The following is a 15,916-nucleotide window of genomic DNA, read 5'->3' as shown; positions in this document are numbered from 1 at the left end:
CGGCGTAGGGTCTGGTTATTTGAGGGACAGTGCTGTCTCCCATGGTTTTTGCCCATTTGGAAAGATTGGATAGATTCAGTGTCCCAAAGGTGTTTCAAGAGGCAACTGGACTTTCTGGTTTTTTTTTTTCTTTGAAGATGTTTCTTTCCCTAACCAGAAAGTCAATTTGCCCCTTGAAAAAGCACCTTGGGGACATCCATGACCTGGATGACTGAGAATCTCCATAGGCAATGTAAGCCACACAGAGTTGCTTAGAATTGGGTAGAATCTAAATTTCATTAATAACTCGATCAGTAATCCCATGCCTAATCTGCCTCCAGTTTTATTCAAATGATTTGTTATGGCCTTTAAAATAAAGATAAATTTTGCAGCCCTATGCCTAACAGTTCACCGATGCTACTAATGATTGCATAGTCTTAAAGAATTCTATTTTCATCCTGTATAAAATTGGGGTGAAATGAAAACTTCTTCCTCCCTTCTCCCTCGCAGTTTTAGGTCTACATTATCCTTTCAAAGGTCTACAAACAAGCACTTCTTCTTAGCCTTACCAACCTGTGGTGGTTGCTAAGCCAGCATACTCTGGGGACTGACTGGTTATAGGAGAGGGAACGGATGGAACATCCACTGAGGTGGCAGATTTCGCTGGAGAGAAAGCAACAGGGGAGGGACTCGATGGGACAGGTTCTGCCACTATGATCTCTTCTCGTACTTCAACTGCAGCCAGGAGAAAAAGGAGTAGAAAATATAAACATGAGAATTATATCCCAGCATTCTTTTTTCCCCTATTCATTATTCCACCCCCTCCCAGGATGCAAGCACCTCTTCAATAAAATTGTAAATGAATATTGCAAGCTCTTAAAGCAGACTTTACTTTATCTCAAGGCACTTTAGTACAAACATCTGTCATGCCTTAAGACAGGGATGTCAAAGTCAATTTTATTGAAGGCCGCATCACAGTTGTGTTTGACCTCAGGGGGCTGGAGTGGGCGTGGCCACCTTGACTTCACTCGTGTCAGAGACGCCTGTGGTGGCCTGAGTGCTCATGCAGCCCTCCCGAACCCTTTTTTCCCTGGCAGAGGGTTGCAGGAGGCCATAACAGACACCCAACTTCCGTTTTCGCTGGCAGAGGCACTCTAGGCCGATCCTTCGCTGTTTCCAGGGTAGCCCCCTGGGCCAGATTGAAGCACCCCATGGCACGGATCAGGCCCTCGGGCCTTGAGTTTGACACCCCTGCCTTAAGAGAAGCTTTTCTGGTGGGCCAGTCTTTCTCTCAGCCCAACCCACCTCACAGGACGGCTGTTGTGGGGAAGGGGAGAAAGGAGGAAGAAGGAGTATTAGATATGTTTGCTGTCTTGAGTTATTTGTAAAAATACTAAAGGTGGGCCAAAACATAAATAAATAAATCAACAAACAAACAAATAAAATTGCTAATAAATGAATATTAATTACTGATGATATTTATTAACACGTAAATAAAATAAATAAACCTAAATCTAATGAATTAAATTAATTTTAAATTAATTGTGCTTATTGTAAATAATATAATGGAACCAATCCATGTGCATTGAGAACATCTAAAATGGGAAGTCTAGGTTCAGACAGCTGAAGTTAACTGCCCAAACTATCTCGATATAACAGGAATTCAAATGTAACACAATTGCAACACATCAAATGGGAGACAACTGGTGGGAATTGAGATGTTCTGGGAATGGTACTGCACAATAGCAGCTACTTTTGAGAGAAATTTGGAAGCAGCTGCGATTTTAATGTACCTTTCTGATCTTCAGGGAAGGACTTGTTGCTATTTTGCTAAAGTGAGAGAGAGAATTTTGTATAAAGCAGTCTTTGGGAAAGTTTGGTGGCCACTCTTGATAAGTCTTCCCCTTCTGTATGATGCATCCACTTATTAACCTTTAATGCCTTTCGCAAAAGTGAAAAATGCAAATATAAAAATTTATTGAAAATCAAGTGTGGCAGTAAAAAAATTAAAGATGGTAGTTAGGGAGGGAAAAATCCCTGTGATGTCCCCGTCTCCCTTGGTGCCCTAAACACATCTTTATTTTGCTGAATGGTTAATCCAGACCTGAAACTTTACTTTACTTTAATTTAGATTTTTATACCGCCCCCTCTCCCCAAAGGGACTCGGGCTGCAGATGCGAAACAGGAGTTCTCTGCTCTTCAGAGATTACATAGGGAATCAAAGCTTTCTGAGCTTACTATGAAATAAGTTTAATAGTTTCTAAGGTTTCAAGTCTGCAAACTCAAGTGTTACCTTTGCCCTGATTTAGACAAGATACATGCTAAAGGGAAAGCTCTAGAGGTGGGTTCCTACTGGTTCGGCTTGGTTCAGCCCTGTTCGGCTGAGTAGGTAGTAACTCAGCTGGACGGGCGCCCGAACCAGTTCTATCGGCGGTGCCGTAGGCGCTGCCATCTTGTTTTTTGCTTCTGCACATGCACAGATGCAATTTTTTTACTTCTGCGTATGTGTGCGTAGCCTGAAGCGCATCCTTGAGTGAACCAGCAGTAGAAGAAGCTGTAACCCACCCCTGGAAAGCTCATATAGTATAGTCTTTTGATTTATAAAACTTTCATCTAGCTCACGGGTGTCAAACTTGTGACATCACATTGCCATCATGTGACAGTTATTTCCCCTATTTGTGGAGCTGGAATGGGCGTGGCCTGTGTGCGATGCCTCCAAACCACGGGCCACCAGTTTGACACCCCTGATCTAGCCCATAATGTCCCCTGGTGTTTCTAGACCAGCTCCCTGATCTCTAACAAAGATGTAGTAGTTTTTTTTATCAGCAAAGCATCTTTGTAACTATTGAGCGTTAACTTATAAACCAGGGTACAAAAATACAAATAATGGGGAATCGTATTAAGTCAACACCAGTTAAATTTCATTATGACTTATTATAATGTGTGAGCATAGTCAGGCCTAATCAATTTTTGTCATTTGTACCACACACAAAAGTAGATGTTCCATTGCCACATTTTTTCAACTATTCTAACAATAACAAACACAGATAAGCATAGGACCATTTGGGGTGGATTGATGTCACTTCAAGACCTTGATGTAACCTTACCTATTCCAGTGCCACCTTTCATCGCCCTCATCAGTTCATTGGCTCTCTCCTGGCAGTGGAGTGATTCTAACAAGTACAACACATAGTCATCAAACATCAGGTGAATAAGGTGAAAAGATCCTGGTGACAAAATAATGTGAGGAAAAAAGTGAATGCCATTTGCATGAAACTCATTGGCATTTACAGTCCTGCTATTACTCACTTAATTGTGAGCCCCAGGGGAAAGAAAAACGCTATGGTACCCAAGGGAGGCACTGGGATGATCAGCTCTGGTTGCAGGCAATATGAGAGGTGCTACCAAAGACACAAAGAGGCTGTCCATGGGTGTGAAGTTGCACTGCTCCTGCCCTCCTGTCAATCAGTTGTTTGACAGACAAAAATGCTGTCCCTTTGAGTCAGTTTTGACTTCTGGCAGCTGTTCTCTGCATGGTTGTCTCAGCCTTCCATCCTTCTGAGGTGGGTAAAATGAAGACCCAGATAGTTGGCAATTTGCTGACTCTGTAAACCACTTAGAGAGGGATGTAAAGCACTGTAAAGCGATATATAAGTCTAAGTGCTATTGCTATTTCTTGGCAGCCTTTTTTGAAAGTGCTCAATATTTCAAGGGCTAAAAGAACTGACAGGGCCAAGTTTATCTATCTGGTTAGGGTAATACTAGAACCAAGAGTTGTTGATTCCTGGCCTCATGCTTTAATCACTACACCAAACTGGTGGTTAGCAACAAAAGGAAATGTTATAAAAAAAAAAACACCATTGCAGTTGTCAAACAAACTGGGCACACCAATGAATTAACTGCAAATCTAGGACAATCAAGGAACTTGCTTCATAATAAATATGATAAGGTCAACCTGCTTTGTGTCATCTCAATTTGGTGCTTTCCATAGTGCTGGTTCAGCCCTATCGCTGGGCAGTGTGAAACAGATCTTTTAACTATTCTTCCCCAGCTTCTCCTCAATTGCCTTCTAGTGGACAATACACATTTATTTATCACGCTTGCACCCTGCTGGATCTGACAACTGAGTGCTCAGTTTAGAATAATGGCACCTTTAAAACGCAAAATATAAAACAAACAAATTAATAGCAACATATCCTGAAGAAAACGAATGCATGTGTCCTCAAACTGGTAAACTGGCAGAATCCGCTGGTAAACTGGCCAGCTTCCAAATGTTATTTTATTTTTTGGTTAGACGACTATCCTACCATCCATCCAAGAGCTCAGGGTGATATAGGCAGCAGTTCTGTTTTTCGGTACAAGAATGACTTTGGAGGGAGGGACCGGCCCAAAGTCATTCAGGGAGTTTTTACAGCTGATGCATCTTCATGGCGTTCCTACAACACCTTAGCTCTGAAATCACACAGGTTTCTGTCAGCAGTATGACATCCTGGCTCTACATGCAGGATGGAGGATGGATGACATTTGGTTTTTAACTCAGATGGTACTCATGATAAAGGCCTGCTTCCAGATATACTGGATTCGGCTTTTCTAATCAGCAGTTGAAATTTATCAGAAATTCAAGGCACCAGATTATAGAAGATTGCATCAGAAGAAATAGGGCACCCTTCCCTGTGGGGCTAGAAAATTGATGTGTCTAGAATGACCTTTATAATAATTATCAATTTCAGCCAGAGTTAATGGCTGTATTTTTCAATCTGATTTGATAATTTGATAATCTAGACCTTCTGTTATATATCAGCTCCCAAAGATTTGAAGCAAATGCAAAAAAAACCTCCAACCGATCTGACTTAAACTCAGTCAAAACCTGGATGTGTTTGAGGACAATATTCTAATATGATTGCCTTTCAGTCAAGCCTACCTTGGATTTTTCTTTTGTTTCTCTCTAAAGTCTCCTAACACATTCATAGTGATCTATCTTATCAAATAATTATATAATATAATAGCCTTAGGCTGATGCTGTGTAACGCGAGGTCCGTGGTTAACAAGGCCCCCCTCATCAGTGACTTGATCACAGAGGGGGAGCCGGACCTCGCAGGAATAACGGAAACGTGGCTGGGCCCGGAGGGGGGGTTGCCCCTCGGGGAAATGTGCCCTCCAGGTTACCGTGTATTCCACCAGCCACGGGCCTAGGGTAGGGGTGGTGGGGTAGCGATAATTATTCGGGAAGATTTGGCACCGAGAGAATTCACTGTGTCGCAGATATCTGGGTGTGAGTCTCTAGGTGTGAAATGGGGCCCAGGGAGACAGTTGGGCCTGTTGATAGTATACTTGGCTCCCCGCCATACATCAACGGCCCTGCCTGGACTCCTCGAGCGGATCGCTGAGATGGCGGTTGAAACCCCCAAGCTATTAGTGATGGGGGATTTTAACCTGCCGTCGATGGGAGAAGCATCCGAGGTAGCCCGGGAATTCATGGCTTCCATGACAGCCATGGATCTGACTCAAGTAATTCGGGACCCCACACACAAGAGAGGCCACACACTGGACCTTGTGTTTGTCTCCGACCAGTGGACGAGTGATCTGGGAATAGGGGATTTAGCCATCACGCCCCTGTCATGGTCAGATCACTCACTTCTCCAGCTGGACTTCCCTGGCGCTACCCCCCGCCGCGGGGAGGCGGAGCCAGATTGTCCTAGATAGTTCCGCCCCAGGCGTCTGATGGAACCAGATAGGTTCCAGGCGGAGCTTGGGCCACCTCCTGCAGACCTGTCCCGCTCCCGGGCAGAGGACCTGGTAGCTGCATGGAATAATGCGGCTGCCGGAGCCTTAGACCGGGTTGCGCCTTTGCGGCCTCTCCGATGGCAACGATCGACCCGGGCTCCCTGGTTTAACGGGGAGCTAAGGGCGATGAAACGCCACAGGAGACGCCTAGAGAGCAAGTGGAGATCCTCCCGCTCCGAATCTGACCGAACACAGGTAAGAGCCTACTTAAGGACCTACCTTGTGGCAATAAGAGTGGCCAAACGCCGATATTGTGCCACCCTTATTGCGTCCGCAGAGAACTGCCCTGCCGCCCTGTTTCGGGTGACCCGCTCCCTTCTGTCACAGGGACAGCGGGATCCCCCATTGCAGGGCAGGGCAGAGGAATTTGGGGAATACCTGCAGGATAAAATCGATCAGATCCGGAGGGGATGGACCCCCTTCAGTGCTCCAGGGGGGGGCATCTGAGGCGAGTCTTGAGAGACCACGCTGGGAGGAGTTTGACCCTGTTGTCACTGATTTGGACAGGTTGCGCGGGCGACTGCGAGCCACCATATGTTTACTGGACCCGTGTCCCTCCTGGCTTCTACTGGCTTCCTGGGAGGGTTCACGAGGCTGGCTACTGGGACTGGTGAACGCTTTGTTGAGTGAGGGCCTTTTACCAGCCACCTTGAAAGAGGCGGTGGTGAGGCCCCTGCTCAAGAAGCCTTCTCTGGACCCAAAGGAGCTAGCAAATTATCGTCCTGTCTCCAACCTTCCTTTTTTAGCGAAGGTTGTTGAGAGTGTGGTGGCTCAGCAGTTCCCGCGTCACCTGGAGGAATCTGATTATCTAGACCCGCGCCAGTCCGGCTTCCGACCCGGTCACAGCACGAAGACGGCCTTGGTCGCGTTGGTGGATGATCTCTGGAGGGCAAAGGATAGGGGTTGCTCCTCTATCCTTGTCCTATTAGACCTTGCGGCGGCTTTCGATACCATCGACCATGGTATCCTATTGCGCCGTCTGGAGGGGTTGGGGGTAGGAGGCACCGTGTTGCGGTGGTTCCGCTCCTACCTCTCTGGCCGGACGCAATGCATGTTGGCAGGGGAGCAGAGGTCGACCCCGAGGCCCCTTACTTGTGGGGTCCCACAGGGGTCGGTCCTCTCGCCTCTCCTGTTCAACACATATATGAAGCCCCTGGGCGAGATCATCCGTGGTTTTGGGGTGGGATACCATCTGTACGCTGACGACACGCAGCTGTACATTTCCACCCCAAACCACCCCAACAAGGCCGTCGAAGTGATGTCCCGGTGTCTGGAAGCCGTGCGGGTCTGGATGGGGGACAACAGGCTCAAGCTCAACCCCTCCAAGACAGAGTGGCTGTGGCTCCCGGCTTCCCGGTTCAACCAGTACATCCCATCTCTGGCCATCGGGGACGAGCAATTAGCCCCGGTGGAACGGGCGCGCAATTTGGGCGTCCTCCTAGATGTCCGGCTGGCTATGGATGACCATGTGGCAGCCGTGGCGAGGGGGGCGTTCCACCAGGTTCGCCTGGTGCGCCAATTGCGACCCCTTTTGGACCGGGATGCCCTGCGCACAGTCACTCACGCGCTAGTGACGTCCCGCCTGGACTACTGCAATGCTCTCTACATGGGGCTCCCCTTGAGGCGCGCCCGGAGATTGCAGTTGGTCCAGAATGCAGCCGCATGGGTAATTATGGGGAGAACGAGGTTCTCCCATACAACACCTCTCCTGCGCGAGCTGTACTGGCTTCCTGTGGCCTACTGGGTGCGCTTCAAGGTGTTAGTCACTATCTTTAAAGCGCTCCATGGCACAGGGCCTAGTTACCTGCGGGATCGCGTCCTGCCCCACACATCCCTGCGACCTATTCGCTCGCACAGAGAGGGACTTCTCCGGGTGCCGTCCTCCAGAGAGTGTCAGAGGGCGGCGCCCAGGAGTAGGGCCTTCTCTGTGATGGGCCCTACCCTTTGGAATGACCTCCCCCCAGACATTAGGACAACAACTGACCTCCGCTCCTTCCGTATGAAACTTAAGACCCACCTGTTCCGACTAGCCGGCCTGGCTTAAATTTAGAGCTTCTCCACCTCTTGGGCATTTTTAATTGTTAATTTTAATTTTTAAATTTTAACTGTCATTGGGGTTTTAATTGTCTTAAAGTACTGTAATTTATTTATTTATTTTCCACCTCCTCCATATTATATTGTTGTGACTGTTGCTATTGTACGTCGCCCCGAGTCCCTGGGGGGAGAGGGGGCAACTAAGAAGTCAAATTAAATAAATAATTAAATAAATAATAATATGTAGGGAGAAATTCAGTATTAAGATGCAAAAATAGCCATATCAACTTACGTTAAGATAATATGAAAGGACATTAAATTATTGTTTATACTGTGATTTTATACATGTTTATTAATTAAGAATATTCAATTAGCTTATTTTACAATAATTGGAGCTACTTGAGCTTCTTTGATGCCTACATTAGAGTTAACAATTTTTTGCAATGCGAAAAAGTATATTATTCTGATACGGTTTTCCACTTTCCTCCATGCCAACATCAAGAATGACTTCACATTTTGTCATATGGGATTAAAGGATCCTTGACAGATGGCTGTCTAACCTCTAACTGAAAATACCCAATAAAGTGGAGATTCTCTGGATAAGCAATTCTGCCATCAAACTCCTCTCATTGTTAATTTCAACTATCATCTTTTTATATTATGCCAATAATGGGGTTGATAGTATTTGAGAAGAAAAGCATTCTGGTTTTTTTCTACAACCCTAACCCTTTATCTGGGATGCGGTGGCTCAGTGGCTAAGATCAGGGGTGGGTTGCTGCCAGTTTTACTACCAGTTTTCAACTTGCACGCGTCAGGCGCCTGACACAGGCTGCACGCACATACACTTTTCAATGTAAGTTGTTCTTTGCACATGCACAGAACAATTTACAATGAACTGCGCATGTGCAGTCACTAAAATCCAAAATGGCGGTGACCCAGCGGTGGTGAGGGAACCAGTTAAGGGGCGTGGCAGGCCTGGGTCGCTGTCTGTACTGAGACCCAGGCCTGAATTCCACTACCAATTTGGCCAAACTGGGCCGAACCGCAAGCAACCCACCTCTGGCTCAGATGCTGAGCTTGTCGATCAGAAAGGTTGGCAGTTTGATGATTCGAATCCCTAGTGCCGCATAATGAGTGTGCTTCCATTACTTGTCCCGGCTTCTGCCAACCTAGCAGTTCGAAAGCACGTAAAAAATGCAAGTAGAAAAATGGAAACCAGCTTTGGTGGGAAGGTAACAATGTTCCGTGCACCTTCGGCGTTGACCCATGCCGGCCATACGACCATGGAGACGTCTTCAGACAGTGCTAGCTCTTCGGCTTTAAAACGGAGATGAACACTGCCCCCTAGAGTCGGGAACATTTACCTAACCCTTTATCTAAACCAGGGGTAGTCAACCTTTTTATACCTACCGCCCATTTTTGTATCTCTGTTAGTAGTAAAATTTTCTAACCGCCCACCGGTTCTACAGTAATGGTGATTTATAAAGTAGGGAAGTAACTTTACTTTATAAAATTTATAAAGCAGAGTTACAGCAAACCCCTACTGCCCACCATGAAAGCTGGAATGCCCACTAGTGGGCGGTAGGGACCAGGTTGACTACCAGTGATCTAAACCATCACTTTCTATTGTAATAGAAAGTGATGATTTAGATAAAGGATGAGGGTTGTAGGGGGAAAAACCAGAATGTTTTCCTTCTCCAAAATGATCATCACCACTATTACTGCCTTCAACTCCACTGGAGCTCATTTGCTCCTTGAAAGCAGCCACTTCCCAACTTTGTACATATAGAAAGATATGGAACTTCTTCACTTTTTTTTTTTTTTACTATGATGCAAAATTGCTCTTCTTGAAATCTCAGGAAGAAAAAAAGTACCGAAGCTAGGGGCACTATGCAAAGTCATATCCCGAATTACTCTTGTGCCAAAACAGGACCACATCAAGAGGAACTGCGGGGCCACTTTCTTCAGGTAGCCTGGTCTTTTTGCAGCTACCTGTCAATAAAAAGAAACAAGTGATCCAAAATGTGTTTATAAGGTATCATCCAACATGCATGTCAATATTTTGCATATGCTACATTCTTGTTAGAGAGATGCAGGCTGTAATATGTTGGCTTGCAAGGTGGTCTCTAGATTAGAGATCTTTGTTAATAGAGAATAGCATGAACCTACTTAACTAAAATTGTAATTGTTGGCCAAAATATGTCAAATCTGATTGGTACTGGCCTTAATATTAGTATGGAAGGTTGCATTTGGCACAACAGTATAAGGCTGATAATCTAATCTATATCTTCTTTGTCGTATGAAAAGTCGTAGTTGATAAAACATGATAAGCAACAGAGGTCAATATATACAGGCCAATCTGAAGCTGATGATGGCATATGGACGAGTGTGAAAGAAGTAAATGGTAAAGAAAATAAATTAAGACTTGAAAAGACAGAAGGAAATACAGTAATGATTTGTGAAACTAAGGAAAAAGGAAAAAGTGTCATAGAGGTGATTGAAACAGGGGTGGGAAGCTGGGAGTTCGCAGGGGTTCGGGAGAACCTTTAGCTAAGATTCTGTGTGGTTCAGAGAACCCTCAAATCCCACTCCTGGCTGGCCTCACCCCTCCCACCCTGCCCCTCCCAGGAGTTCCCATGCAGCCCATTTTGGATGCAGATAAGTGCAGGACACATGCAGAGGCACAGGGAAGGTGAAAAATGGCCCTACTGGAAATTTGGGAGGGCCGGAAATGGGCCTGTTTCTGATCTCCAGAGGGCCTCCGGAGCCTGGTGAGGGCAAAAACATCATTCCTCTCCCTCCCCCCGGTGGTGCAGGAGGCCAACTAGGCCATGCCCACCATGGCCACGTCCAGCCAGCAACTGGGCAGAGAACCCCTTGCTAAAAATTTTGAAGCCCACCCCTGAATTGAAAGGGACCTAATCTTATGGAATACAAAGTATTTCTGAAAACTTCAGTACTGGAGCCTCCAAACAGTCTCTTCAGAATAGCATCTTCAGAAAATGAATACTTCCCATTTAACATTATTTATAACTTTGCAAATGCAATGAAAAGAATCAAACTACCGTATTTTTGGCGTATAAGACGCACTGGAGTATAAGATGCACCAAGATTTTGAAGAAGCAAATTTAAAAAAAAAGTTTTTGCACTCTGCAGACCTCCCAAAAACGGCCCATTTTTCACAAAAAAGGGCCCATTGTTTGCCAAACAAAGGGCATGAATACCCTTTAGGAGGTTTGTAGCGTGCTCCTGGGGGCTGGGGAGGGAAATGAGCAAAAAAACAGCCTGTTTTTTGCTCATTTTTGCCCTCCCCAACCCTCAGGAGCACTCTGGAAGCCTCCTAAAGGCTACGCATGGCCATTTTTGCAAAGGGGGTGGGGTTTTGGGAGGCCAAAAATGCTGTATTCAGTGTATAAGACACACCCAGATTTTCACCCTCGTTTTGGAGGGAAAAAGGTGTGTCTTATATTCAGAAAAATATGGTAACTTTTTATTGTCATATTTCAATTTTATTATTGTTCAAATCAGCTTTCTTCATTTTTTTTCTATTTTGGGATTCCCCTGATAGATTTGTACAGTGAAAGCAGTACTCCAGCAATCCCAAGTGGTACCAGATAATTTAGGCAAACCCCATCAACCCAGATAAGCTCTAGCCAAGGTAGGCCACCTTACAGCTTCCAAATTGGTTCTGAGTCAATATGCTCTTTCTCTGTTCTCCCATTATAGTTGCAAGCAATTAATCACTTACAACTTAAATCTGTGTTGCAAAAGTTTACTGTAATTATTGTGACCCACAGCAAGTAGCTCTGGTAAAGCAAATCTTGAAATCCAAACCATCAAGCACTGAAAACAAACAAACCATTTGCTTATACAAAAATATATTGGTTATATTGCTCAACTTCTTTGCTAAGAAGTTGCTGAAATTGGTTGAATAAATAATAGGTGTGTCGTTGTTTTTAACCCATAACATTTAAAAATAAAAATATTATTTTCTGATAAAGTTATCAAAAAAATTAATATGTTAGAGCAGGGGGTATGGTAAGGAAAAACAACTATAAACTTGATTCATTGTTATAGAACAGTTACAGTTCTCATATCAAAGATATAGTGGTATGAAAACAACCCCAAGTCATGTAGGGCTTCAGAAAGAAACATATCGTAACACATGATAATATTGTTATTTCAAATAAAAAAGAGTTTACTACAAACACTTCACTCCTGTTCCTGCTACCAGCTGACTCTGAGCTACTGTTCCTTTCCAGTTCTGGCTGGAGACAGCTGTAGTTTATTGGTAGAAATCATAATTTGCATGCAAAAGATCTCTAAAAAGTGGTGGGTTTCTACCAGTTCGCACCAGTTCTCCCAAACCGGTAGCTCTGCCGTCAAGCAGAGAGCGAACTGGTTCTCTGTTGGTTTGAAAGTTGGCCTGCCTGTCCGTCCCTGGGTTATATCTAGCTTTATTTCAGCTTCTGAAGCCCAGCTGATCAGGGGTGGCAGATTGAATTGCCGCTCCTCAGCTTTTTTCTTTGCTTTCTGAGCAAGTTTCTTTCAATTGCACACATACACGCTCAGCGAACCAGTAGGAACACCGGTAGGAACCCACCACTGGTCTCCATCATTTCCTGACTGAGAAAGATCTGTTTGAAAGACCAAGGATCTGCTGATTGTCAAAATAGATAGCACTTAGGTGATTGGACCAGTGATCTGACTCAATATGTTAATCTTCCTATACACCTGTACCAATGCTTTGGCCAGTGAGTGGTTGACATCACCAACCCATTGTCTCCCGAGCTGAAGGGGGGGGGGGGAAATCCTCAAGTCTGGAAATTGCTTCAAGAAGTTGCCTTCAGCTCAAGTTCTTAGATTAAAAATTAACCAGTACTGGATTTAGAGCTCCGCATGTGGAGGTTTTATGAGGTCTTACACACCATGTGATTAGCTTCTTTCATCCTTTGCGTGTTTTACTGACCTTCACAACACATCTATCCACCATGGAATCCAGCCATTCGATATATGATTCAATGGGTGACTGGTCTTCCAAAAGGTGATCAAATTCCTGATATACTGGCAAAATAAAACCCAAAGAATCCAAATCATTAATGGTGTTGTCTCTTAGATGACAAATGAAAGCAAATATAGAATGAATAAAAATTGCTTAGCTAAATTAAACAACAGAACATTAATGCTATGTTTAAGAAGAGAAAAGCTAAATTGTTTCTCATGACTATTCCTATTTATTTATTTAAAATATTTATACAGTTGCCCAGCTAATAACCACCTGTGGTTATATAAAGTCCTTTTTCCCTATAATCAGTAGTTTTGCATGATTTTTTGCTACATTTCCCAGTATCTATAGGGAAAAGTCAGACTCCATTCTGAGAATCATTCTTCCACAGCTAATTCAAGACTCTGACCCTTGAGACAGAAAAGGTCATGCATGAAATTCATTTAGAAATGCATCAACAGGCTATTTAAATCCAGGACAGACAACACCTTCCCATCAGGAAACATTCTATAGAAATGCAGTAACAGTTATTTGCAATACTTAAAAATAACATTTTTCTGTGATTTCAAGAGTGGTAATATCTAAAGAAATTTAGATATTATTTGGGAACAGGGGTTGTCTTCGAGGACATATGAGGAAAATAAGCACTAAGTATGGTTTGTTGTAGTTTTACTTTTATAAATATTGTATTTTTTTGCAACTGTCCAAATTATCTTATGATACACATAAATGGCATCCTTTTCAAAACATGGCATTATTAAGTTGCAACCCAAACATTCTTACCATTAACAAATGTAGATATTTTGAATTATGCACAAATAAAATGGACCAAAGCTGACTGATCTCTAGATAAACATGATTGCTGTGTTTCGTAACTATCATGCAGCCTTACAAACACATTAAAAATCATGGGAATATAAAAATCTGGTTGGATGAGGTCAAAGGTTTATATGGACTGTAATTCTATGTAGACTGTAATGGCCAATGAGATTCATGCTGAAAGCTCATAATTAGAACATCGTGGTGAGATCTCCCTTCCACAGTTGCTTCCTGCTAATTGTACTTGCTACTGAAATATTATAGGCATTGGTCATTCATTGACCAGATTATTTGCAGGACTACCTTTCCCTAAGGATTCCTAACCTGTTTTACCAGATTGGATAAGTGGGTACATTTCTAGTCCCCTCCCTTAAATATTGCTACCCTGTAGGACCTAGGAATTGTGCCTTCCCCATGGCAGTCCTTGCTGTTTGGAAGACCCTTCCTTCTTAGCCTTGGCCGGCCCCCACCCTTTTAACTTTCCAAAAACCGCGTAAGATCTGACTTCTCCCCTATCCCCTATGGGATTGAATGAGATTATGAGGTGTACTTGAAAAAGCTATGGTGGTGCAGTGGTTAGAATGCAGTAATACAGGCTAACTCTGTCCACTGCCAGGAGTTCAATCCTGACAGGCTCAGGTAGACTCAGCCTTCCATCCTTCCGATGTTCGTATTTAATATTTTTAAAAAATCCTGTAAGGTTTCTGAAAATAATTCTTTACTGTATTGCGTATCATTGAAATATTCACTTGTCGCAAACCACAGTCCTATACTCGATCCTTACTAGTTAAAAATTCATTAGATGTTTTTTCACTCTGAAAACTGAGCTGAAATGGTATCCAACAACCGTCCTTCCTTGGAACAGAAGCATCCTGAACCATTCAGGAAAATGTCCAGCCTTGCTATCAAGTGCAGGCTTCTTCAGAGATAATTATCCATATAAGGAATTTCCAGTCCAAGTCTCTACGTACTTGGAAAGCACCTGATCTGCACAGCTTTTAATTGGGCTTTTAATTCAAATATACTGTTCCTTGAAAGAATGTTTGAAAGATGAAATCATTTCTTAAAGTGCAGCTAGAGTGTAGTTATGAAAAAATGTTTGCTTAAAAGGAATTGTAAAGTGGTAATTGGAGGAAACAGGTTTTGGGATGTTATAAGTAAGAAATGCTAACGTTCATGTCAGCCACTCTCCTGTCATATTAAGGAAATGTGAATCTAGGTACCATTTAGTTGTACAAATACATCTAAAGAGGCAGAAATGTCACGGGGAATTCAGATAGCAACTTTATGCATGCTTATCATTAACAATTACATATTATAGGATTTGCTTTTAGTAAACATACCCAAATTGCATAATAAAACCCTTGTATGGAAGTGCCCTCCCCTACTCTACTTTGCACTGTGATAGCTAAGTTGCTGGAGAGCAAAGAGAAGTTTAACAGAAAGCAGAGAAAATGTTATGGAACCAATATTTCTCCCATGTCATCTGTGCTATCATCACATTCAGAGGAGGTGTGGTTGTGTGTGTGTGGAGGTGGGGAAGAATCAGAATCTTTTATCATCTGAGCTGATTTTGGAAACAACAATATTGGTACATTCTGTTTTGTTAACATTTGGAGTTAATTTCTCTTAGTCAAAAGTCCTATAGTCTTACATTGTATTATAAGTTTCCTGTGCTCCTCTTGTGAATCTTCCATGGTGTACAGTGTTTGTTTAGTGATACTGTTAAGATCCACATTCCTCCAATCTTCCAGCATTTGGAATGTAATGTCTGCACTGTGAATCACAGTTCTTGAAGCCTATAATCCAATTTAAACAACTCATTAGCTTAGAGTTTATTACCTTAGATAATATCACATTATCCTTTTATACGGTTTTGTGGTAGGTTTCTGCTAATGTGATTTTTTTCTCCTTGGGTTCTGGAAAAGTCTTGGAGTGCAGGAGGTCATTTGAATGTAACTTTTCCCAGTCCAAATTAGAGATGTGGAAGTTCTAAAGTTAAGGTAATACTATACTTCTGCTTCTTTTCATTTGGGGAAAAAGGCATGTTTGTCATTTGGAGAATAATCAGTTTCTTCATGATGTCCCTTAAATTCAGATTATTTGTATCTTGACGTTCACATTTGAAATGATCACAATGATTTAAATAGTACATTAATTCACAATTTCAAAATAATTGAAACAATATCTGAAATCCTCACACCTCTATAGTAAGTACAGTACCTCAAGAATATGTTCAATATTGGAACTAGGCTCTATTTCAGAGAAGGTCAAATACTAATAGATCTGAATGAA

At 43.2% G+C, this 15,916-nt stretch overlaps 2 protein-coding genes across 2 annotated transcripts in view; both read right to left on the bottom strand.

Annotated features, from left to right (window-relative positions):
- CRY1 (cryptochrome circadian regulator 1) overlaps positions 1-15,916 on the bottom strand; it is a 301,323-nt gene that overhangs the window by 142,377 nt on the left and 143,030 nt on the right. The window lies entirely within an intron of this gene.
- RFX4 (regulatory factor X4) overlaps positions 1-15,916 on the bottom strand; it is a gene marked incomplete at its 5' end in the record, with an annotated part of 86,418 nt that overhangs the window by 6,567 nt on the left and 63,935 nt on the right. Inside the window, 5 exons of the mRNA XM_081958295.1 lie at positions 553-714; positions 3,087-3,206; positions 9,672-9,785; positions 12,763-12,861; positions 15,276-15,420. Of these exons, the coding sequence (XP_081814421.1) occupies positions 553-714; positions 3,087-3,206; positions 9,672-9,785; positions 12,763-12,861; positions 15,276-15,420 (640 nt within the window). The remainder of the gene's footprint in view (positions 1-552; positions 715-3,086; positions 3,207-9,671; positions 9,786-12,762; positions 12,862-15,275; positions 15,421-15,916) is intronic.

Source organism: Natrix helvetica, assembly GCF_964273705.1.
Source record: "Natrix helvetica genome assembly, chromosome: 6".
Classification (NCBI taxonomy): domain Eukaryota; kingdom Metazoa; phylum Chordata; class Lepidosauria; order Squamata; family Natricidae; genus Natrix; species Natrix helvetica.
The sequence above is the reverse complement of the archived record's forward strand: the minus strand, read 5'-3'. Positions and strand labels throughout refer to the sequence as shown.